Source organism: Desmodus rotundus, chromosome 11 (assembly GCF_022682495.2).
Source record: "Desmodus rotundus isolate HL8 chromosome 11, HLdesRot8A.1, whole genome shotgun sequence".
In the NCBI taxonomy this organism is placed as follows: Eukaryota; Metazoa; Chordata; class Mammalia; order Chiroptera; family Phyllostomidae; genus Desmodus; species Desmodus rotundus.
The window spans coordinates 24,490,036-24,514,300 of NC_071397.1; the positions used below are offsets into that span (position 1 = coordinate 24,490,036).

The 24,265-nt window shown below is 39.3% G+C and overlaps 1 protein-coding gene across 1 annotated transcript in view; it reads right to left on the minus strand.

Annotated features, from left to right (window-relative positions):
• Positions 1 to 24,265, minus strand: part of EYS (eyes shut homolog) — a 1,562,674-nt gene that overhangs the window by 91,878 nt on the left and 1,446,531 nt on the right. Inside the window, 1 exon segment of the mRNA XM_071219700.1 lies at positions 15,262 to 15,434. Coding sequence (XP_071075801.1) covers positions 15,262 to 15,434 — 173 coding nt within the window.

Below are 24,265 nucleotides of genomic sequence, written 5' to 3' on the forward strand. Positions count from 1 at the left end.
ACATTGCCTTGCCCTTTATACTCTGTCATTGGCCTTCACAGAGCCCCACCCTGACTACCTGTGTGGGTAAGTCCCACCCTGTTATTTCTCATCATATCATCTGTTTATATTCTCCATAGCACCAATAGAAATTTGGAATTTTAAAATTTATTTAATTTTTGCCTGTCTCCTTTGTAAATGTTAAGTCTCGCTGAGGAAAGAAGATGTGTGTGTTCTATTTACCATGTCTAACTAATCATCTAGGACAGGTCTGACACATAATGGGTCCTTAATTAGTAAGTGGTAAGTGAATAAATTATAGGGTGAGTTTTCTTACAATTAAAATGGCATAATTAAATCATATTTATTATAAGTTTTCAGATAATTTCTAATACTAAGTAAAGCATAGTGATATCTAATCTAATAAATTTCTGTGTCAGTGAGACAAATCATAATCGATAATTAGCGCATCTCCCCAACTACCTAGTTTTTTTAGATAACATTTTAATTGGAAGGAAAGATTTCATCAATGATTAATAATTTTATACTTTATTCTTTTTTCTTTTAATTATATTTTATTGGTTATCAATTACAGTTGTCCCAATTTTTCCCCTTTTCCCTGCTCCACCCAGCACCCCCCACTCCCTCAGAGAATCCCTACCCCATTGTTCATGTCCATGGGTCATGCACATAAGTTCTTTGGCTACTCCATTTCCCATACTGTACTTTACATCCCCATGGCTATTCTGTGACCACCTATGTGTACTTCTTAACCCCCTCACCTCTTCATACATTCTCCCACACACCCTTCCCATCTGGGAGCCATCAAAACACTCTCTATCCATAATTCAGTCTCTTTCCTTCTTGTTTTCTAGATTCAATTGTTGATAGATATGTATTTATTGCTACTTTATTGTTCATAGTTTTTATCCTCTTCTTTTTCTTAAATAAGTCCCCTTTAACATTTTAATATAATACTGGTTTGGTAATGATGAACACCTGTAGTTTTTTCTTATATGGGAAGCTATTTAAGTGCCCTTTGATTTTACATGATAGCTTTGCTGGGTAGAGCAATCTTGGCTGTAGGTCTCTGTTTTCATGAATTTGAACATGTCTTGCTCATCCCTTCTAGCCTGCAAAGTTTCTTTTGAGAAATCAGCTGACAGTCTTATGGGAACTCTGCTGTAAATAACTAACAGCTTTTCTCTAGCTGCTTTTAAGATCATCTTTTTATCTTTAATCTTTAGCATTTTAATTGCGATGTGTCTTGGCATCCTCCTTGCATCCATCCCATTTGGGACTCTCTGTGCTTTATGGACTTGCATGTCTATTTCCTTCACCAAATTAGGGAAGCTTTCTTTCATTATTTTTCAAATATATTTCCAATTTCTTGTTCTTTCTTTTATCCATCTGGCACCCCTATGATGCAAATTTTGAAATGCTTGAAGTTGTCCCAGAAGCTGCTTACAATATCCTCATTTTTTTATTCCTTTTTTTCCCCTTGTCATTCTGATAATTTTTTGCTTCTTTATGTTCCAAATCATTGATCTGATTCTCCACTCTACTGTTATTTCCCTATACACTGTTCTTTATTTCAGTTAATGTAGCCTTCGTTTCTGACTGGATCATTTCATCCTTTTGAGGTGTTCACTAAATCCCTTGAGCATCCTTATAACCAGTGTTTTGAACTCTGCATCTGATAGATTGCTTATCTCCATGTTGTTTTTTTCTTTTTCTGGAGTTTTGATCTGTCCTTTCATTTGGGCCATGATTCTTAGTCTCCTTATTTTGGCAACCTCCTGTGTTTGTTTCTATGTATTAGGTAGAGCTGCTTTGACTCTGTGTCTTAGTAGTGTGGCCTAATGTAGCAGGGTCCTGTAGGGTCCAGTGGTATAGCCTCCCCTATCACCCAAGTGGGTACTCAAGGTGTGCCCTTCGTGTGGCTGAGTACAACCTCCTCTTGTATCTGAGATTTGTTGCTGTTGGTAGGTCAATGGGAGGGATTTACCCAGGCCAGTCAGTTGCAAGGACTGGCTGTGACCACTGACCACCAACATCTACTCTCTGTGGAGGATCAGCTGTGCAGGGTCAGGGTAGTGGTGCTGCCCACTGGGTCTGTAGCTGCCCACTGTAGCTGCCCACTGGGGTTTCCTGGCTGTTTCTGGACAAGGTCAACCCCTACTTGTCTTCTGCCTGGGCCACCCTGCATAAGCTATAAAGCAATCTGAGAAGGCTGCTACTTGTGCTGGGCTTGGAGATTCCAAGGCAAAGTCAAGCCATGAATCTAGGCTGGCTGCTGCTAGTTTTGGGCCTGGGGTCACTTAATGAGAAGTATGGGGTCTGGGAGGCCCCTGAGGCCAGCTGTGGCTTGTTTGATAGGATTTAGGGAGTTTTGAAGCATGAGCCAAGACCACCAATTTATATGAAAAAGTCACAGTCAACTGTTTGTGTCATCTCATAAATTGGGTGGGACAGAGTCATAGGTGATCTCCAGGGTGGGGCAAACAGTGTTAGCCATGTTGATGGATTCTCAGATATGGAACCCTCCTGGCAGCTCTGTGGCTCTGGGGGTAGCGGAGGGAGGGCTTAGAAAAGGGACAATGGCCTCTCCCTTCCTTTCTGTCTGGGAGAGAACTGTCCCCTACCTCCTGCCTTGATGCCAGACACTTCATTTCCTTCCTGTATGCCACTGGTGCCTTTTTAAACTGCTATTCTGGTGCTGGAGCTCAGAGGGAGTGAGTCTGAGTAAGCCCATCAGTGTGTGGGTTCTTTAAGAGGAACTGCTTGGGACTCTAGAAATTTCTTCCTCTGACTTAACCCCTGCTGGTTTTTGTAGCCAGAAATTATGGGGACTTATCTTCCTGGCACTGGAACCCTGGGCTATGGGATGTAGTGTGGGGCTGGGACTTCTCACTCCTGAGACATCCCTCCCCAATTTTTATCCTCCACATATGGATGTGGGACCAGACTGTTCCATATCTGCGCCCTTCCTACCAGTCTGGATGGATGTGATTTCTTTAATTCTGCAGTTGTCAGACTTCCATCTACTTGTTTTCTGATGGTTCTGAGTGACGACTGTTTTATATTTTAGTTGTAATTTTGATGTGGTTGTGGAGGAGGTGAGCTGTGTTTACCTATGCTGCCATCTTGACTGGAAGTCTGAGCTATCATTCTTAAGAAGAGAGTTATTATTACTGTTTCTATTAAAATATCAGTAATCACTTTTATGATGAGATTTTTCTTTAAATACAGTGTAACTGAATCTGTGTATTTGAGACATATTCATGGTATTCAGAGTAACATAAAAGTTAAGAGCACTGGCTCTTTAGTCAGATTTTAATGATTCTGATTATAGCTCTACCACTAACTAGCCATTTCTCATACTATTTATCTATCTTTATAAGTTTTCAGTGTTCTCATCTATAAAAGGGATAATAATAATAGCTGCTGTTTTTGCTCTTTTGAAGATAAAAATAAGATAATCTATATAATGCACTTAGAACTGTGTCTAGATTGCAAACATTTAATCTGGCTAACTCTTACTAGCCATTTCATAATGAACTGTAATGAAGGAGATACAAAATAAAACTGCATTTGAATTAGTAGTAGGGACATATATAGTTCCCCTATTGTCAATTTAAGGGTTCCGATTAGAATGGGAAAAATTGGAGGAGAGGAGGACCATATATTACAGCTCTCTCATTAGCTGATGAAGACAGTGACGTGCAGGGAGGCAAAGTGACTTGCTTGAGGTCACACAGCTGGTTGTTTCCCATCCAGGACCTAGGTTTGGTTCTGTTCACCAAGTGTTCGGCCTTCCCATCACACACTAATAGTTTAACACCGCCAACTTTAATTCAATCAGATATAAAGTTGTTAGGATTTGTTGGTTAACAAGACAAAATGTGTTTGAGTTCATTAATGAACGGCATGCAGATGTTGGAGAAATAGAGAGTGGACTAAGAAGCAGCATCCTACTCTACTCTAGAAAATGGAGGGTGAAAAAAAAGAAAGAGGTGTTCTTCTGCTTCTACATCCAAAAATGTTTTTGGCAACACTTCTTTTCAATTTTACCAACTAGTGCATTTGGTATGTAATCATTTTAAAGTTTGTTCTTAAAAAAAGTGCTTCTCTGGAAATAGTCTATTGTCAAGGGGATTTTAAAAATCAAGTTATAATTAGACTTCATTTAACACACCCATAAACTTGCAGCCCTTGTGTTTTGCACAGGTGTGCCCTAGTCTCCTATTCCAGCAGGGCAAGTGTCGGACAACCAAAACAACTTAGACGTAGGCAGAGAGGCACCGTAAGGACTTTGATTTGCCCTGATAATTATAACATGTGGGAGAAATGGCTGTTGAGGTTTTCCATTCTCCTTTTGCTACACGGATTTAGAGTAAAATTCAGTAAAGCTCCAAATCTAGGACCCTAAAGATGCAATTTTCTTAAAAGTGTTCATTATAATAAGTCACGGAGAACAAAGTTATACTGAAGTTAAGAAGTGGGTTTTACAATCTAAAAACCAGAGACTTCTGAAATATACATTTCTTTAATATTTTTATTTTTAAAGCTCACAAGGGCTGTCAAACTTAAAATGCAATGGATACAGCTAAGAAAAAAAAAATCACCTCCACCATGGTGTAATAGCAGCCCTGACAAGTACCTGGGGGAGCTCTGGGCAGAGCAGCCACAGCGCTATCCCTTCAGGAAAGTCCCCCGTGGTGTTTGCTGTCAGTGAGGAATGTGTTAAGCCCTCTACCCGGGAGACTGACAGGGATACACTCCAACAGGCAGAATTATCAGCCGCTCACCCTTATGACAGCTTTTCTTTCTCTAGAGCTTAAAGACTTGGGGCAGAAAGAGTCTCACTCTAACAATTTCAAGTTGATTTAATACACAAGAACAAAAAAGATGAGATTTGAAAATACCCTTGGCTCCTTTAGAACGGCAAAGAGAATTATAAAATGTCGTTGTTTTCAGACTGAATCATTAGGTGCGATATTTAGATTTGCCCTCTGGAAAAGAGTGGATGTTCTCTGCCAGGTGTGAAGTCATGGATGCAAATCAAATGGGCAGCGAAACGCTGACTTTTAAGGAGCTGTATTCACTTGACGAGCTTCTAACACGCCAGTTGTGCTCTAAAGTGTCTGCTCAACAGCAGAGGCAGAAAGGAATTAATTTGCTTGTAGCAAGATCCTACTCAGGACCAATGGGCTGTGATTAGAAAAAGGGAATTAAAAATATACCAGTATTTGTTTATTGTTTAGTCCTTAGAAAAAACACTTATTTTAGAGTACATTAATAAGTGAGCATTTGCAAGTTATTCTTGTTTGCTCTTCATATTTTTAGATTTCAGAAATAGAGGGGAACACAATTTTTAGTAATCCCTATAACGTGCTCTCCTTAGGAAAATAAGGACGCAAATAGCCCTCCAGGAATCACGGTATGAATAATTCATATGTTTTGAGATTGAGCCATAGTTCTGATATTGGGTGTTCATAACTCCCTTTTGCAGATCACATTCAGGATTTACAATATCATCATTACAGTCCAATTGGGATCATGACCTGATAATCTAAGACTGTTTATGCTTAGCTTTGGAATGATACTTTGTCTCTCAAGGATAGGGATAAGGTATATGGAACACTCAATTCCTGGAGGAGCATGCTGATGTCAGATACATTGGACACCCTTAATGCCAAGTAGATACATATGAAGTCAGGATTTGGTTACAAACTACAGCTAAGTTTTAGAAGTATTCTGTCTCTCTCTCCCTCTGTTTCTTCCTCATTATCCCCCAATTTAATCTTTGTCTCACAACTGTGCAGGGATAGAAATTCCAGACCTCATTGGCCAAGTCATTTAATCATAGTCATTGAAATCATTGGAGTTACCCGTTTAATTACTTTGACAAAATCAATTCTACAGTAATTGGTATACTTTCTAAAAATACTCCCTTGCCGAATTAATGCTTTCCTCTAAGAAACTGTTGATTTGTCTGAGCTGACAAAATGAGGCCTCTGAAAGTGTCAGTCCTTTCATGTTTAGTTGTTCCTATCAAATGTATGAAATATAACTTCCATTGACCCCATTTTACGAGTGAAAATCATATTAAATGCTCCTGTGGTTTCTTAGTAAAGTTGAGTACTTCCCCAGACTCTTAAAATATTGAGGCATTGTCTTTTGGTAAAAGGACAAAGAAGAAAGCAAGGATCAAGTCATTTGATATTGGACATTGAGAAAAATCAAAACAGAAAAAAGCCCCTAAGCGATAAATGTATAATATAATTTTGAGCACTTTAATTTTTATTAAATTGCAACACAGAGAAGGGAGTAGAAAGAGCTTCCACTTAAACTTACTCTGCTTAGCTGAGGCCTCACTGAAGTGGTTCTTCCTGTTTGGGAGTGCCCACCGCAAAGGGACACGTTTCCACACAGTGGCCGCGGGACACAGGCTCGTTTAATCCTTGACTTTCTGCAGTGAGATTGCTGTGGGTTAGCTGAGGGTGTGCTCACTCCCCTCCTGCGCCCGCAGGACTCCTGCACTCTTTTCCACAGCTCGGTTGGCATCAGTTTAGGGAATGCAAGTTTAAGTAAACATAATTGAATTGGGGTGAACGGGTGGTTTTAAAGTAACTTTAAGAACAATAATAAGAACTTTTTGAATAAGCCACTCCATTGTTTCCTCTGACTATATCAACCAACTGGAATTATATAATAAAATTTATATACTATATATCCCAAGTATGTCAATTATAAATTGAGATCAGCTTTTCTAAATTAGTTCTATGAAATCAGTGGTGGAACAAAAAAAAACTCAGGCCCTGTTTGAAATGGGATTGTCTAAACCAGTGGTTGCTAAACTTTTTTGATCATGTTCCATATATATTATTTATTGAAAAGTATATTCACATATGAATATGCAATAATATGGATATCAAAAAACACAAAAAATGGAAATGATAAGATGGACCGTACATGTACCACTAGCGCGAAAGGCTTATTCTGTGAGGAAGACTGGCTCCCTGGTTTAATTCTCTTACCACAGGACTTCTCAGAGCCTTTCCTGCCTGTACCACCCACTGCGAGCTCCTGAAAGGCTGAAGCCAGAGAGATCTAGATTCCCGATTTACCCACCACTTCTGAGCTATCTCACTTCTGACTGGTTACATTTTCTGAGCTTCAGTTTCCATATCTGAACAATATAAAAATAACGACATACCTCATGGGGTTATTGTGTGGGTCACGTAGGAAGACGAATGTAAAGCTCTGAGCTGAGGGCCTGGCAGGTAGTAAGCGCTCAGTGAAATGCAAGCTCATTTCAACACACGCTTTTTTATGGGCCACCTTATCGTACTAGTTTTATGTGGAACGTACTTTTTGGAAATGTTCCAGATTAGATTATTTGTCCATGGGTTATTTTATTGTTTTATTTTCTTAAATTTCACAAAAACTTACTGACTTGACTGTCTCCTAAGTAATAGGCCTAGTAGTAGGTTCAGGGTAACGGCTTAGATGATTATTCTGAAGAACTTTCAAACCATTCTCAATTCGGCAAACATTTTAGAGCCTACTATGTGCCAGGCACCTTGTGCTGCTCCAAGGAAGACATGATATCGGTGCTCACAGAGCTCACAGTTTGGGGCTCTACTTGTTTTTTGTATTTATCTTTTACATAGTGGCCATTTAAAAGATAAACACAAAATGTTGTGAACAGCGTTCTGGTAGGAGGTGGATAAACCGGCGTCTTCCCATGTCAGTTTGCACATCATTTTAAGCCGTTCTTAGCTTATCCTAAGGACGGCAGGAAGCCACTTTCAAATGCAAAATCATGGAATGACAAAATACGAGAAAAGACACAATGTGAGCACGTCAGTGTACAAACAAAAACCCTGCACCTGAGGAGCTGCGAGCATTGCACGGAACGGGAGGCGATTTACATCACACACAGGGCTCCCATCCCTGCTTATTTCATTCCCGACAATCAATAAATTCCACCGCCTCTTCATAAAACGTTGACAGCACAGTTTTTCATGTAGCATAAATGTACTCGGACTCTAATCAATTTTCCGTTTCTGTGAAGAATTTTTTATGTACAACAAATGTGTTTGTGCTCTCATTGCGTGGTTACTGGCAGGTGCCCCGCATTATCGTAGCTCTAAACTGCCCAAGCACAACCTGGTGGGTGTGGTGGGATCTGACCGCCTGGGCTGACAGGCCTGCGAAGGTGAATTCTCTGGTGAGCTCTGGGGTAAACTGCAGAGGTTTACATTTCCACACACGCTCTACAAAATCAATTTGCCATTCAGCAGAGACAATTCTGCCCCGGTGCATGGTCTATCCATTTTAAAGACATGTTTAATAAGCAGGAACTGCTTGTGTTGCGAGGGAGAATTCCGTGAGGTTGCTAAACCATGACAAAGTGCCGGAAAGAACAAAAAAATTATTTGGCCTTTTGAGTTTATTCTACTGACAGTGCTCCAGAGGCAGATAGGAAGACTCTGAGAGTGAACATGCGGCTCTCTGTTTACAGGCAGGCAATACCAGCTGCGCGGCTCCCTAGGAACGGAGACGTGAAAATCTGCAAACCAATTTGATTTTTCATTTAGTGTGATTATTAGAAATTGCCTCATGGGGGTAGTTTTAAGATGAGGTAATGTTTCATAAATCAGATCTGAAGTTTGCTTTAATTTTCTAATTTGGAAAGATGTAGTTTTTTATTGTGTTGCTTATTTTGAGATTTTTTACAATATTGGAATAATATTTATACCCCAGTTTCATCAAGTTGCAAAATATATTTTATAAACTTATAATTTATGAAATCTTCTGACTGAAATGAGATAAATAAAATAACACAAGAAATTCTGTACCTTCCCTTTGAGAAGGAGTCTAAGGGCTTATGAACAAAATCAGAAATATTGGAGAAAACATATTAAGATATAAAATTCAGGGAACTCATGACACTGATGACATCGGTAAGGATGAGGTTTAGCCCCAGACCAAATAGACAGAGGTTTACATGTGACAAAACCGCTGTTGTATGTGACCAAATAACAGAGGTTTAAGCCAAATAGGTTACTTCTCTCTCATTAACAATGAGTCTGATGGCAGGCAATCCCCGACTGGTATGGTTACTTATCAGGGATTTAACCTTGATAACCTTTTCACATGTTTGCTCCTCCATCCTGAGGTCTCCTGAAGATGTTTTCTGGAATTCAATCCATCTCTTCCGCATTCTAGGCTTCAGAGAGAAGGAGGGTTTGGGGTCATGTTACTCTTCAGGAGTTTTTCTGAGGTCAGTACCATACTCTAACATGTCTGCTTATATCGGATAGCCCACACTTTAGTCCTATGACTTCATTCTGCTTTGAGGAAGGTTGAGACATCTTAGCTGGGTATATTACTGCCTCCCCCCCCCCCCCCCCCCCCCGCCAATCAGGTGTGTATTAACAAAACAGGACAGACTATATTGGTAAAGGCTCCTAAACAACTAGGAAGGTCTGTCAGAACTGATCATTCCCCAAGTCAAATAGCTTATTTTCTTGCTATTTTTAATAGGTGTGTATGCGTGTGAATGCATGTAAGTATGTATAAATAAATAACTAAATCCAATACTAATCACTGGGAGAAAGTATAATGCTTTTAGAATCATTATAGCATTAGCTATAGATATATGAGCAATTTCTAAACCTAACTGAAGCATTTGACCAGAAAATATTTCCTGGATATATGTATTTTAAAGACTCATTTGCTTATAAACACAAAATCAATAATAATTATTTGAATAATAACTATAACTGTATTCTGCTGGGACAGCCACTTACATAAATAGAAGAAATGTACTAATTCAATCTGTCAATGGATTGGATTATAGGAATCCACCAAAACTATTTTTCAAGGCCATTTTAGTGCGCATTAGAACTATGTATTTAAGTGCTGCCTTTTTAATATGTGCCAATCTAACTTTTTGCTTTCCACAGATATTGAAAAAAAGAAAAAAAAAGGAAGGCAGGAGGTACACACTTTCCTGCTGAGCAAAATTTAAGGCAATTCCCTCAGTTCTAAAGAGAAGAAAAATGCAGACCACTCAAAGGTTGCCTTCAACCCAAAGCAGAGGAATCACTTTTCTGAGTGCTTTCTTGTGTGACCACCATCACCTCTGTCTTCTTGCCCCCCTCTGTGACTGGGCTTGATCTTTTAACATTTCTTTGCAACCAGACGCTAGAAAATACAGGATTTAAACATGGTGGGAAATGAGGACTATTGAGACACACTGAACAGCAGGGTAATCAAACAGCTGTTGAGTTGGAAAGAAAAAGCTGGATCATATCAGAGTGGATGCTATCAAAAGTGTTACAAGCTTACATGACGGAAAATTACATGTACTTGAAATATGCCTTTACAAAATGCCAGCCTGACATTAAGCTGCTTTAGAGAGGTATCATGTCCTTAAATAGCCCGGTGATTATCTGTGTCCCTGGAGCACTGCTTTCTTCCCTGATTTTCTAACACCCTGGCTTGTCCCTAATCACTGCAGAGAGTCACCAGTTTGGGAAAAAAAATCTTAAAAGGAAATTAATTTTGATTTGCTTTGACATTCTAGAGAGTTTTTTTTTTTCTTAAATAAAGCTGGATGGAAAGCCAGTCTTCTTTCCCACAATGACAAGGTATGGCAGTTAGTTCCCTGTGAATGTATGAACCTGGCTTGACCACCCTTAAAAAAGCAAAAGTATTGCCTGTGTGACCAGTAACATGTTAACCATGCTACATGAATTATGTCATTTAATTCTCATGAAATCTGTAAGGTAGGTTATATTATTAGACTCATTGAAGTTGAAATACAGGGAGACCGAGTGAGTTGCCCAAGATGACTCCCTGGCAAGTCAGCAGCCAAATGGAGATTTTAACCCAGCCAGACTATTTCCAGGGCCTACGTTCTCCATCAGTGGGTTACACTGCTTTCTTCAAAGGCTGAGCTCCGCTGAGACACCTAGGTTGGGAGAATAATGTAAATTAATTAAGAAATATTTACAGAAGGGACAGGGAGAGCAGGAGATAAGAGAAAACATCCTCTGCCCCTCCTTGTTTTTAGAATGTCCCAAGAAAACAAGAAGAGATTATGCTTGCATAAAACTAGGCAACAGGACATATGAAGAAGGAGCACAAGTCTAGAAAGTAAAGCACTTTACAAAGGAAGGCAGCCGGAAGTTTTCTGTTTCTAGTGTTTGTCTCAGTTCTAGTCACTGCTGCCAAGATCTCCCCAGAATGAATTTCCCAGTGAAAATACCAACATGGTAGGAAATGTCATAATTATATTTTTTATGATCCCCCAAAGAATACATTAGTATGGCAGATACGGCTATAATTTAAAAAGAAAACTGCTATGTAACAAACATAAGCGCTGATGAGATAAAACAAGCTGATTTTCCCTTGTCTGGTATTAACAAAAATGCAGAGATAAAAAAGGGATTCTCAGATATTATTCTGTGCCTGTTCTAGAGTATAGCTGTAATTGGACAACAACTATGGTTATTAGTTACTCTATGTTTTTCTTTCTTGAATAAACATATATTCAGCCTGTTCTGGAAAATCTCCTGGAGGTCAGGTTGGTAAGAGCGAATGGTCCAAGAAATGGTATGGGCACCACCTCACACTAATTGTTGCAGCAAAGGCATTGACGCCTGCTTGGTGCAAAGATGGCTCCTTGGAGGGAGCACTTGTGTGGGTACCTGTGTGATTGTTAGGGCATATGGATGTGGTAAGCTCTCCTTCCTTGACCTCCAGCTTCTCTGAAGCTCTTGCCCGAGATACTCACAAGAACTTGTACTCTCGCCAGTCCTGTCTGGTAATCTGGAATATGGGAAAATTAACGTCTTGTGGGGAAACCCTCATTTTAAAGGAACCATGAGTCGATGGTTAAGTGCTTCTCTGTGTTGTCTCTTGGGCAGACAATTCTCAGACCCATTCTATACGTTTCCTCATAAGGCCAGAAAATCCTGAAACTCATCTTAGATAGCTCTTCACAAGACCCCAGTAGAATCAAACACAGTTGTCCACGGTGATGTTCTCGAGAATAGGCCTCTCTGCTGACTTTCGCTCCTCTCCTGCTTCATTCTCTCTATTCTTCACTCCACTCCTGTTTCCTAGGTTCACCCCCCCCCAAACACACACACACGTACACAAAATAAAACAAAAAAACCACTTGAATGCAATTCTTTATCCATAACCAGGTTCCACTTTTGTGGGGAACCCAGGCTAAGACAATGCCCCATCATGAAAGGTGCCATATTTATGGGCTGAAAGGTAATAGACGGTGTTTGTGCAAGGCTAGTATTGCTATTTAACATGTTTTTTCCCTCTACCAGATCCCAAAATATTGGAATCCTGGAGGACTTAGTCCTTAGTCTTCATCTTTATATACAATCTTAGACCATTACCCACCACCTCGATTTTGATGACTCCTGCCTTATTGTATCTTCAGTCCTGACCTTTTCCTTGAATACCAGCATTATTTATTCAATTGCCTACATATCATCTTTATTTGGATATCCAACAGTCATCTTTTCCATCATCTGTGTAAAATACCATTCTTATTTATTTCCCATTAATGCCCTCTAAAAGCCCTCTCATGCCTCTAATCTTCCTCATATCACTGCCACCTTCTACCAAGAGTTCAGTCAAAGCAGCTCAAGAAATCCGATGTTCTTGATTCAGCCCTTTTCACACATTTCCCAGCAAGTTCTGTCAATTCTATGTCCATCTCCAGATCAGACCTCAAGTTCATCCACTTATTTCCACCTCCACTGTCATCATGCTTGTCTTAAGAAAATTATCTTTTGTCAGGGTCACCGACAAAAGCCTTCTAACATCAGTCTCTATACTGCATTAAAAGTGGTTTAAACAAGCACATACGCACTACTTGCCTCTTTAAAACATTCCAATGACTTTTTCAGGGACCTAGAAATAAGTCTAGAACCTTCCCATGCTCCCAAGGCCCTGTATGACCTAGGTCCTGTTTATGTCAAGTGTAATTTCTCCCTTGCTCCCTTAGGCTCCAGCTATTGTAACACATTTCTATTCTTCCAAAATCCTGGGCTCGATCTGTCTTCAGGGTCTTCCATTTTCAGAACCTTCTGCCTGAATAGTTGTTTCTTCTGCTTTGCATACGGCATACTCCTCCTTCTTAGGCCTTGGCGCAAATATCCCCTACTCTGCAGTCATCTGTATAGTGAACACCTTTCTAGGATAGTGCCTCCACCCTGGTGACTCTATTGCTTCCTGTTTATTTCCCTCGTAAATCTTTTCATAAATATATATTGTGTCTTGAGCCACTTGTATTTTCTTTCTGTCTCCCCAGTGAGAAGGCAAGTCTATGAGGGTAGGAGTCTCAGATGGACCTGGCACATTTGTGGAATATGTTAATTAATAGGCTAATTATTTTGAGAAATTCCTCTGGTTGGGTACATGTGGGGATTTCTTCTTAGCTTCACTGAGGCAAAGAGCCTGATTAACATTTTCAAATATTTTTATGTTAATAACCCATAAATCTGTGCATCTTGGGAACCCTAATGAGGTCAAGAGATGAGAGTCAACAATAATTTTTTTTGGTAAATATGTGAAAACATCCTTATTTTCTATGGTAGTCTTGTTTTTTAAGTAGGAAGCAACACTAATGATTCATTCCTTAGCAATCAAATTTATTGAGATTACTTGCATTTTCAATAGTTTTATCTAATAGGATAATTATGTCTGAGAAACATGAGATTTTTATAGGAAAGAAAGACTTCATATTCATCCAGTCTAGGATGCTTTTTTCTTATAAATATTACTTGGTTAACTTCTACTATAACTCTGCTACACAGAGAACAAAATTCCTAGTAATTCTTAACTTCCCTTCTTCTAGTTACACATAAATCCATTGTTTTAATTCCCTTCAAAGACATACCTATCAAAAAAACTTCAGTGCTTTTTAGTCCCAGATACCTCATTATTCTAGTTTCAATTTTCGTGCCCGTTACATCAGGGTGTGGTCCCCAGCTTTTTGAGTCAGCAAAGGCTGGACCTCTTTGCTGGTGCACTGGGAGCCAAGGGCCCCGTCTTCACTCTGGTAGCTGTATTCTAAAATTTGGTGATGAATACCACAGGTGCCAAAATAACACTAATGCCTAAGCGGTAAACTTTATGGTAAAAATAAATATGAAACAAGTCCCGTCCTGAGTTGATAAAATATTAATACCAATTACGTTTTATTATTTCTGAAAATATTCAGACATATTCCTTTCTGTATATCAAAGCCGACACTGCACTCTTAGGCAATTTGCTTTTTAAAGCAATCTTATATTACAGCATCTTGCACTTTTTTATAATTCAGGGTTTGCGCACACTGGGTTTTCCTGAGGAGATGCACATGGCTATTACTTGTGATTTAGGTTCTTGGTGTATAGTAATTATCATAGGTTTTTTAACTTTAAAAAAATAACTGGTCTATAGTATACACATTTGTTAGTTACATCCCAGTTGGCCAAAACGATTTTATGTCTTGCACCTGATTTTCCTTGTTACACTTCGAGCATCAGAATGACTGAGATTTTACAATACAGAGACTTTCTGTAGTCTCACCTCAGGATAAACTCATTATCCTCTTCATAATTACTTGATGGATATGAGAAATACCTGCTCAGGGGTCATCTCATTAATGGATCTTATCTTTTTATTTATTTTATTTTTAGGTTTTTTTGATTCCAGTTTACATTCATTGTCATTTTGTGCCAGTTTCTGGTGCACAGCTTAGTGTAGTGGTCAGACAACCATATACCCCACAAAGGACTCCCTGCTATTCCAATCGCCCGCCTGGCACCATACACAGTTACCACAACATCATCGACTATATTCCCTATGCTGCACCTTAATCCCCATGACTGTTCTGTAACTACCACGTTGTACTTCTTCCCCTCACCTCTTTCACCCACACCCACGAACCTCCTCCCCTCTGGCAGCCATCAGTCTGTTCTCTGGATCTACGTGTCTGTTTCAATTTTGTTTGTTTATTCTGGGCTTTAGATTCCACATATAAATGAAGTCATATGGTATTTGTCTTTCACTTATTTCACTTAGCTTAATTCTCTCTAGGTAATAGATCTTGTCTTGATTGACTTGATAAGAACCAAGAAAATGATTTGACATATTTGATTGGTTGGGTGTTGTCCTTGATTGCCCAGAGTAACTCTACCCTCTTCACCTCCTGCTGCCTGGGCCCCTTGCTTAATAATCCAATGTTCTTACCGTCAGTGCAGAGCAGCCCAGACCTCCCGTAGGGGCAGAGGCAGACAAACTCTGGCCCGGACTTAGGAACACAGGTGGCACCGTTTCTACACGGGTCGTTTTCACAAGTTGCAAACTGGCACAGCTTGCCTGAGTACAGCCTTGGACACTCACAAAACCAGTTTTCACCGTCACTGAGAAGACAAAAGGAATTCTTAATCAGAAAATAATTGTTCTATTGCACACATATACACACATGCACACACGTGTAAATAAAATTACAATCACATCTTGTCTAATAAGTGGAGTTTTTCTTTCTTTTAAGTGGAACTTTTTCTTCTCCCTTTCTCTTTCTATGTCATTTAACTTTTACGTATTTGTAGCTGTGTACTTTGCATTGAAAGCAGATTAACAGCTTTATAGGTTGTCTGAAGCCATGAATTCTATTTTAAGCCATCTGTTTATTTTTGATTTATCTCATCCTCTATTTCACACTAGGTGCCTTTTCAGGGCTTCATTAAGTATGTGTGGCATTGCCTCAGTAAAGTGCTTCAGATACCTATTAGAAAAAAACTATCTTCAGCTAAAAACTCAGAGAATTTCAAGGCTGGTGACAAGCTTCCTTCACTGAGGACACTGTCCTCCAGAAGTGCCCCTGTGGTACTTGGAAAGGAAATCACAACGGGGACCGTAATGACTCTGCAACTCTCTGGCTTAAAATATGGCTTGGAGGCCCCAGCAAGAGAGGAAAAATGCTCCCTCACCTGCTGCCGTGGCGGGCGGGGGGGGTATTCTCCACAGGGGAAAGTGACTTGAATCTGTTGTTCTGCCTTCCTGAGGCCATTCCCCTTTTTAAAGTAGGCATAGCCACATCCTCTATTCTCCATCACTCTCAGCCCCCGCTTACAGGAGGGGCAGACCCCGGCTCTTGGTGTCAAGCACAGTGTTAGTGAGGGCCAAGCCAGGGCAACTGGCTGTTTTCTTTTTTTTTAAACTGGGTTACTAAACTGGTAGCTGCTGGTGGCATCTGCTTACCCAGAGATGAGAGGCTGGCTGAGAGTAAAAAAAACTCATACCAAGCAGCACAAATATAAGAGACCAGGGGAAATAGATTGCTAATGCTATTATTTGGGCACCTGATCCAGCCATCACTGTGCAGTTATATGAGTCACTGTATTTTAACCCCCTTTTTAGTTTTTGAGTAAGTTTGAGTTGGGATTTTGTCACTTGCTGTTAAATGAATTCTATTTAGTATTAATGTCCCTTTCTTCCCATTTTTTCATTCTTCTCATTATCTTAAGTCCATACAACCTTGCCATATATGGATCTTCAGGGATTTATTTTTTCCTGCTTATATCTTATCTTGTAAATATGACTGTTAGCTCTTACAGGTAGGTGCCAGGATTATCCTGAGAATTAGAAAGCTAGTATATTTTATCTTTATGACTCAGGGTCTCAGTCTAGTGGTAGGTCTTGCCCATACCATGGGATTTTTCTCTTGTCCTTCTCATCATTCCGGTCTTTTGATGCCTTCCTTACATATTTTAATCCCTTAGTCCAAAATAAATTTGCTCTAGGGAACATCTCAGATTCTTTCAGCCTAATGAATACCTGACTTTAAAATCTGAAGAGGTTTCCTTTTCTAAAAAGGTCTACACTTTTATATTAACTTTCTGTGTTAATGGGATGAAGCACCATGGAGAACCTTTGGGTATCAGATAGCAGGTTAAGCTAGCTTTGAAGGGGTGTGAGGCTTTGAGACCCTCAGATTTTGCTGACACATAAGGAAATTCCATAAGTTATTAGGAATTTCCTCATTTTACTGATGGCAACTTGCACAGGGCTTTGCAAATAGTATACAGATGTAGAATCTCCCAGGTTTTCAGAGTTGGGAATAAATAAAGGTCAATAGCACTGAGATGGTTATAAAGCACCCTAGACAAAGTCTTCTGTTTCTGGGCTATGAAACAGAGCTCTGAGGACTGTTGAGCCAATGCTCTTCCTTTTTGCCTGAGAACCATGGTAAAAGTACAACCAGACCACCTGGCGGGTACCTTCTGGTGTGACTTTAAGTGTTAGGAGTGTCATGTTGTTTAAGGCCATGGATAAAACTAATGTAACTTCACTTCCACTCACCTAACTTGGAATTGAAATCTCAGTATCAAATAAACATCTGTGTTCTGGGATAAAGTCTAAAAGTGCAACACTCTTCAAAGCTGCATTCTGGAAGGACCAAATTATTCTTTTTATAGTAAAGGAGAACGCCACATGTATGAGAGTCAGTTGGGTCTAAATGTTGACTGACTGAAGTGCTTTAATCATATAGACCTAACCGTATTTGAAATGCAGGAAAGTTGCTTTTATGTCGAAAACTGAGGAAAACACTAATTTTAATCATGTCCTATTGATAAATCAAGCTTCGTTTCCTTTTTGCTTTCATCAGGTGCTGGGAGACGTTGGTTGTATATAATCATGCGGATATGACTAACTGCACGCATCTGTGTGCATCGGCAGGCAGCTAGGGCAGAGAGAAACAGAAATTCTGTGGAAAACACTCCAAGAAAGGGGAAAATCGCCTTATCTGGTCTACCAAGGGCAAGTGCCCAAAGCCCTCTGGCCCATCTTAGTATTCCATAGTATTTCTTTTTTTTTTTTTTTTCCCCAGCTTCATTGTTCTTTTTTTTTTTTTTTAATTTTTATTGTTATTCAATTACAATTGTATGCCTTTTCTCCCCATCCCTCCACCCCACCCCAGGTGAACCCACCTCCCTCCCCCACCTCCACCCTCCCTCTTGGTTTTGTCCATGTGTCCTTTATAGTAGTTCCTGTAATCCCCTCTTCCCACTGTCCGCCCCCCCCCCCCCCCGCCCTGGCTATTGTTAGATTGTTCTTAACTTCAATGTCTCTGGTTATATTTTGTATTCCATAGTATTTCATTAGAAAGAATCAGATTTAACCAACGGAGGTTTTGCCAGAGGATGGTGTCTCTGTACACTTCACTTCAAATTCTACCTTCAAGTCCAAAAGATTTCCTGGAGTGCCAGATATTTTGCCAATAGTTTAAATAAAATCTGTTTGCCACCCACTGTAAAACACCTGGACCTAAAGTTTTTTCTTACTCGGATTTTACCAAAGATCCCATTACTAAATCCAAATTTCTTCAACAGCTAGCAAGTCAGCTGTTTTTGTTGTCACTTAAGTCGCTTTGGTGCCTTGCCACTCTCTGAAGCAATTGGCCACGCCAATCAAGGAAGTGGTGCCCTGAGGTGGAAGAACCTCATGTAACAGTTCACTTTGGAAGCAGTGATTAACTGTTTCACCTTCCTTCACCTAGTTTCTTTCTTTTTAAAAAAGATTTTATTTATTTATCTTTACAGAAGGGAAAGGAGGGAGAAAGAGAGGGAAACATCAATGTGTGGTTGCCTCTCACGCACCCCCTACTGGGGACCTGGCCCACAACACAGGCATGTACCCTGACTGGGAATTGAACCGGCCACCCTTTGGTTCACAGGCTGTCACTTAGTCCACTGAGCCACACTAGTCAGGGCTGCCTGGTTTCCTTTAAATGTTGTTACATTGCTGTGAATTTGATGGCTGCTCTTTAATCAGTTGTGGGAGAATATATTCACATGAAATAAATACCTTTTCATTTGAGAAAGTTTAACAAGCTAACCCTTCTCAGACTTATGAAACGTACAAAAAACTGTTTTGCAAATCTTCCACTAGGTAAGTCGGGGTACTTTTCTGAATTAAAAGTAAGTCTGGGAAAGACCCCAGATATTGGTGAAGTTTTTACTTGTACACTAGAACACCATATTTATTGCCAATGGCTGGCTGCCAACCAATATTGCTGTGCACCCACATCATGGACACAGCCACGTGCCATGGAAAAAAAGACTCGTCTTTGCTCGTAGGAGGAGAGACAACGTAAATTCATGAACTAATATCTGTAAGACACAGCATGTATAATGTGAATTTACATACATATTTAGACAGTGGCCAGGACTTTAAGGTCTTCTTAAAACTGGTCTCTGGACTGGTGCCTGAGAGGATCTTCCCTGTGGCTTTTAAATGGAGATTCCTGTGCTCCCCCTGCCCTCAGAGATTTTGATTTAGGCCATCTGGGGTCGGGCCCCAGGCTCTGCATTTTAAAATTGTCATCAGTGATGCTTTTGCATAGCCTAGTGAGCTTAAGCCAGCTCCGTTGAGACAAATTTTCTCACCAGAGTAAAAACTTGATGGAGATGAGTTACTATTGTGTCCTTAGAGGACGCCAGGGCATTGTAATTTTCTGTTTTGGGTTGCATTTTGACTTTTGGCTAATGTATATCTGAAAACACAATACAGAGATTAGAGGGTTTTTATTCACTAGTGCCATTTATGGCCTATTGCATGTACATTATACTTGACCACAACATGAGATAGGACAAAATTCACTCACTTAAAAGCCTAGTTAAAAACATGCCGCCTAAGTGTACGCGAACATCTGTATAATCTGGCACTCCGACTGCTACGGCATGTTCGATTACCAGTCAGTACGGTTAGCATATCAAACGACTGTCATTCAGTTTCTATGGGTATTACAAATTATCTTTAGAAAATTTAACTGTTCGAAAAAATCAAAGATGTTAGTTTGAAAAGGATGCCCCCTATTTACATAACACAGCCAGATGCCTCAAAACCTTCTAGAACTAAAAGGACTTTTGCATATATTAACTTAAAAAAATAAATAACTCTTCCTGAACTTATTGTGCCTAACGGATTATTAGCAGATTTCAAAGTTGACCACCCACAGTGCTGAGAGGGGGCTTCTCAGCAAGAAAGTGAGCAGAATGAATCCTTAAGAATAATGTCTCTAGATACTCCTAAAAAATAAAATGACTATTGGCAGAAATAACCCATCTCTATGTATAGGCTCTTCTATATATAGAACAACAGCACAGGCATGAGAAAGAATGCAAACGAGATCCCCAGCAGCTGTGGTTCACGGGAACTTTCATTCTGTTCTCACGAATTTCACACCACTGTAAGTCTGCTGGCTGAGGGCAATACCTGGCTCCCCCCAAGCCTCCTTAAAATGTTGAACTCCTTTCGAATGAGTTGAATATTTCATTATTTCTTTTTAAAAGTAGCCAATGTGAAAATAATAGAAAACAAAAGATGCAAAGCCAAAATTATCTTAAGGTTGCCTAGAAAGTGAACTTGGAGAATATGGTCCGTATATAAACCCATGAGCAGAGAGTTTAGGGAGAATGTCCTGCTTCAGAAGCTTTTTTCTTTATAAAAAGATTTTGCTAAGGCAGACACAAAGGAGATGAAAGAGAGTAAGAGCAATCATAGAATCACATGTAAAGAAATAATACATAAGACAGGAATAACTCACAAACAATATAAAAATATTTTTGTTTCTTCTTGTTTTAGGATCTGTCCAATTTAATTTCATGGGTATTTTATAAAGAAAAATTGGATTTATGTTATAATCTCTATCTCTTCGGTCTCCCTCCTTTTTCCTCTTAAAACCATAGTTCATTTTACCAGAAAAAAAAAAACACCTTTCTTGGTAAAGAAAGATGATCAGAAATTTTCTTCCCAGCATGGGATGTCTTTTACATTTTTTTTTTTTTTTTTTGCCTAGTGAGCCACTAGTCCTTATGGAGTTAAATTTTTGCTTCTAATGAAGGAATCTCAAAAAACATCAAACCCAAAAGTGGGAGCTAACATGTTACAAGTGGCCATAATCTAAATAAATTAAATGAGGGCTGCATGAGCACAGTACTGGTGTCGATCAGCTGCTCATTATATGTTAGGGGAAGGAGGTCAGCAGAGGTGAAACATACAGTTAGTGAAGTCTGTATCAGTTCACTGAGGGATAAGAACAGAATAGAATCTGGTATAGCTAGAAGTGGGCTGGGAAAGAAGGACGGAGTGGAGGGTGTTGATGGATGGGAAAATATAATGATGAATGAATAATGGTTGAATAAATGTATCATTTCAATGTCTACACTACCTCCCCTCTGATTAAAAAAAAATTCAGGGCTTTAAGATTAGATTTTGTGCCTAAGCAACAATTTCATAATAGACTTTCTTACTCTGTGTTCATTGCAGAATCAGCCAGTCTCCAGTCTCCTGCACTGTAAGAGCAATTTGGGAAGAATCTAATCTAACAGAATCGGTAAACGCAGTGCTTATGAAGCTTTGGAGTTCTCAGATAATGTGCCTATTTGAAGGCTATTTAAGGCTAGAAGAGTTAGTATAAGCTTTTAAAATGCCATTTTAACTCCTACTAAAAAGAAACAAAAAATTCTCTTAAAATATTTAAGCCAACAAAGTGCTGGTTCACCCATTCCCTTGATCTCATTAACGTTCACATATGTAAAATTTCTACTCAGCTGTTTTCATGGTATAATGAGCCGCTGATCGATTCAACTGTTGTCAGGAACACGGAAGCGCAGCACACAATACTGGCGGTTGTTCTCTTGGTTGTTCTTTAATGGTATTGAAGCCTGTTTACAAAATTGGTGTGGGGGACATTTATTCCTCACAAACATCAGGAACAGTAAATAATAACTCTTTAGAAAGATACACATTTACGAACAAAGAAGCACGAGATTAAGAGAATGTATGCATTACAATGCTAGTTGGTGTTGGGGGAAAGGCCACTGAAGGAAAGTAAACTTTGACTCAGATACCTAAAGAATCATATCAATGAAACAAGAAAGGTTGCACTAAAGTATTTCTCCACCATAATTTTGTCATCACTGCATAGTAAGATACCCATGTGTGTGGGGTCACAGTAGAGGAAGTTCTTTTTAAGCTGACATGAATGCATACTCTTAGTTTAAGATCTTTCAAATATTGTATTTTGTTCTGTATATCTTTTTAAGTTTATTGGGGTGTGTCACTGGTTAATAAGATGATACAGCTTTCAAGTGTACAATTCTATAATACATCATCTGTATATTGTTTTGTGTGTTCACCATCCAAAGTCCAGTCTCCTTCCGTTGCCATATATTTGACGCTGTTTACTCCCTTCTACCTCCCATTCTTCTTTTATTGTTTTAATTTTTAAAAAAGATTTTATTTATTTACTTTTAGAGAGAGGAAAGGAGACAGAGAGGGAGAGAAACATTGTTGTGTCAGAGAAAAACAGTTGATTCTCACATGCCACCAACTGGAGACCTGGCCTGCAACCCAGGCATGGGTCCTGACTGGGAATTGAACCGGTGACCTTTTGGTTCTCAGGCCGGTACTCAGTCCACTGAGCCACACCAGCCAGGGCCCACCCTTCTTTTAAAAATACTGTTACGAACATGAAATAACTGTTCTTCCTGAGGACTGTTTGGTTAGCTTCTTGGAAACAGTTGTGAACATAAAAGCTATGACCATGAGGGAGAACTAACTGAACAGAAAGCATCCCAGCTCATTTCCTGTGACTGCTGACAATGACAACGACTACGGCAGTGATGCTAATTCATCATAGAACGAAACATCTGGGATGAGTGCTAAGCTGGATAGGATGTCGGGGCAGCAGGAATGAACAGAAACTATCTAAAGGAAACTGGTGGTATGTATGGTTGCTCTCTGTTTGGAGTAATACTATTTTTCCCCGAGCCTATTATATATAAGGGTTAGTTTCGTAATTCTGAAGTATAAGGGCTGTGATTTTATTTTGACTGCTATATTAACTGTAAACTCATTCTATTAGGGTTCAAATTTATGTATACTTAGGGCATGATCTTAGAGTAATACTTTGTATTAAGCTGATAAAACTAGATACAAAGCGCAGAGAATAGAAAACAACTTTCCTGAAAGAAGAACTGCTGATAACACATCCCTGCTTTGTTACCTTTGATAAAAGTATTCTGCTTCTTTTCTTTAATCTTGAAAGGAGTCATTTGAGTTTTAAATACAAGAGGTTGAAAGCGGCTTCAGGCTTTTTCAATTAAAAGTTTAAGTTTTCAGATTCTTTGCACTGGGAGAGACTAGATCTCATCTTGGAATCAGTTGACAGGACATTAAAGTGGACCGTGCTATTTCTTTGAAAGCCACTCACAATAGCCAGCCTTTGTCAGAAGGCGTTTTCGGCTGGAGGCAAGCTTCTCAGTTCAGTGACCTTATGGATGGTAAAGGACAGTTTTAAAAGGCATTTATACCTAGTTAACACATTTTTTGGACACTCTATTAGATGTAACAATTTTATTTTACATTAAATGGATAAAAAAAGAAATAGTCAACTTTCCCTGCTGTTTCAATAGTTTCAATTAGTTTCTTTCCCTTCAATTGCTCCATCAGATGGGCTAGATAAGATTTCACTATTTGGGGGAATCATTTTAAGCCTCTTTTCCAGCCGTTCGTTATTTTTACAGCTCCAATGATTCACCATAAAATGCATTTCCATCTGCAGGAAGCAATTCCAAAATTGCTGTACCCAACAAATCCGAAACTGCTAGGCTCACGGCAGCTCAGAGACCTGGTTGGGAAAGGGATTACCTATTGGGCTCAGGGTTCTTTTTTCTGAGACAGGTTGTGGCCCGGAGCAGATCTCCAAATGCCAGAGGCAATGTATTTTTATTGAGAGTCATTTGAAGTTTTGCTTCACTGGTTTGAACTATTTCTTGGTAAAAAAAAAAATTGCTGGTAACTAACCTATATGTGTAAGTTATTAGTTGTTACAAACTCTCCAATCCACTTCACACTGAACTAAAATTTTCTCTGCAGCTTAACATTGTATTTAAATAGACACACACTTAAATTCCCTTTCCTCAGAATTGATTAAATCTGAAATTGAATTCCTTTTGGAATTCATTTCAAGTTATTCCCTCTCCCTTCACCCCTCCCCCACCCCCTATGCCATATCGATACAACATACTAGTCTCCAGCATGGAGAAGTCACTTCTATCTGTCATGTAATAGAGTTGAATTTTTGGCATAGATTTTTTTTTATCTACACTAAAGTGTAAAAGGGGTTATAAAATATTTATTGTAGTTGTTTAAATCTGAAGTAAAACAGATAACAAAAAGTACA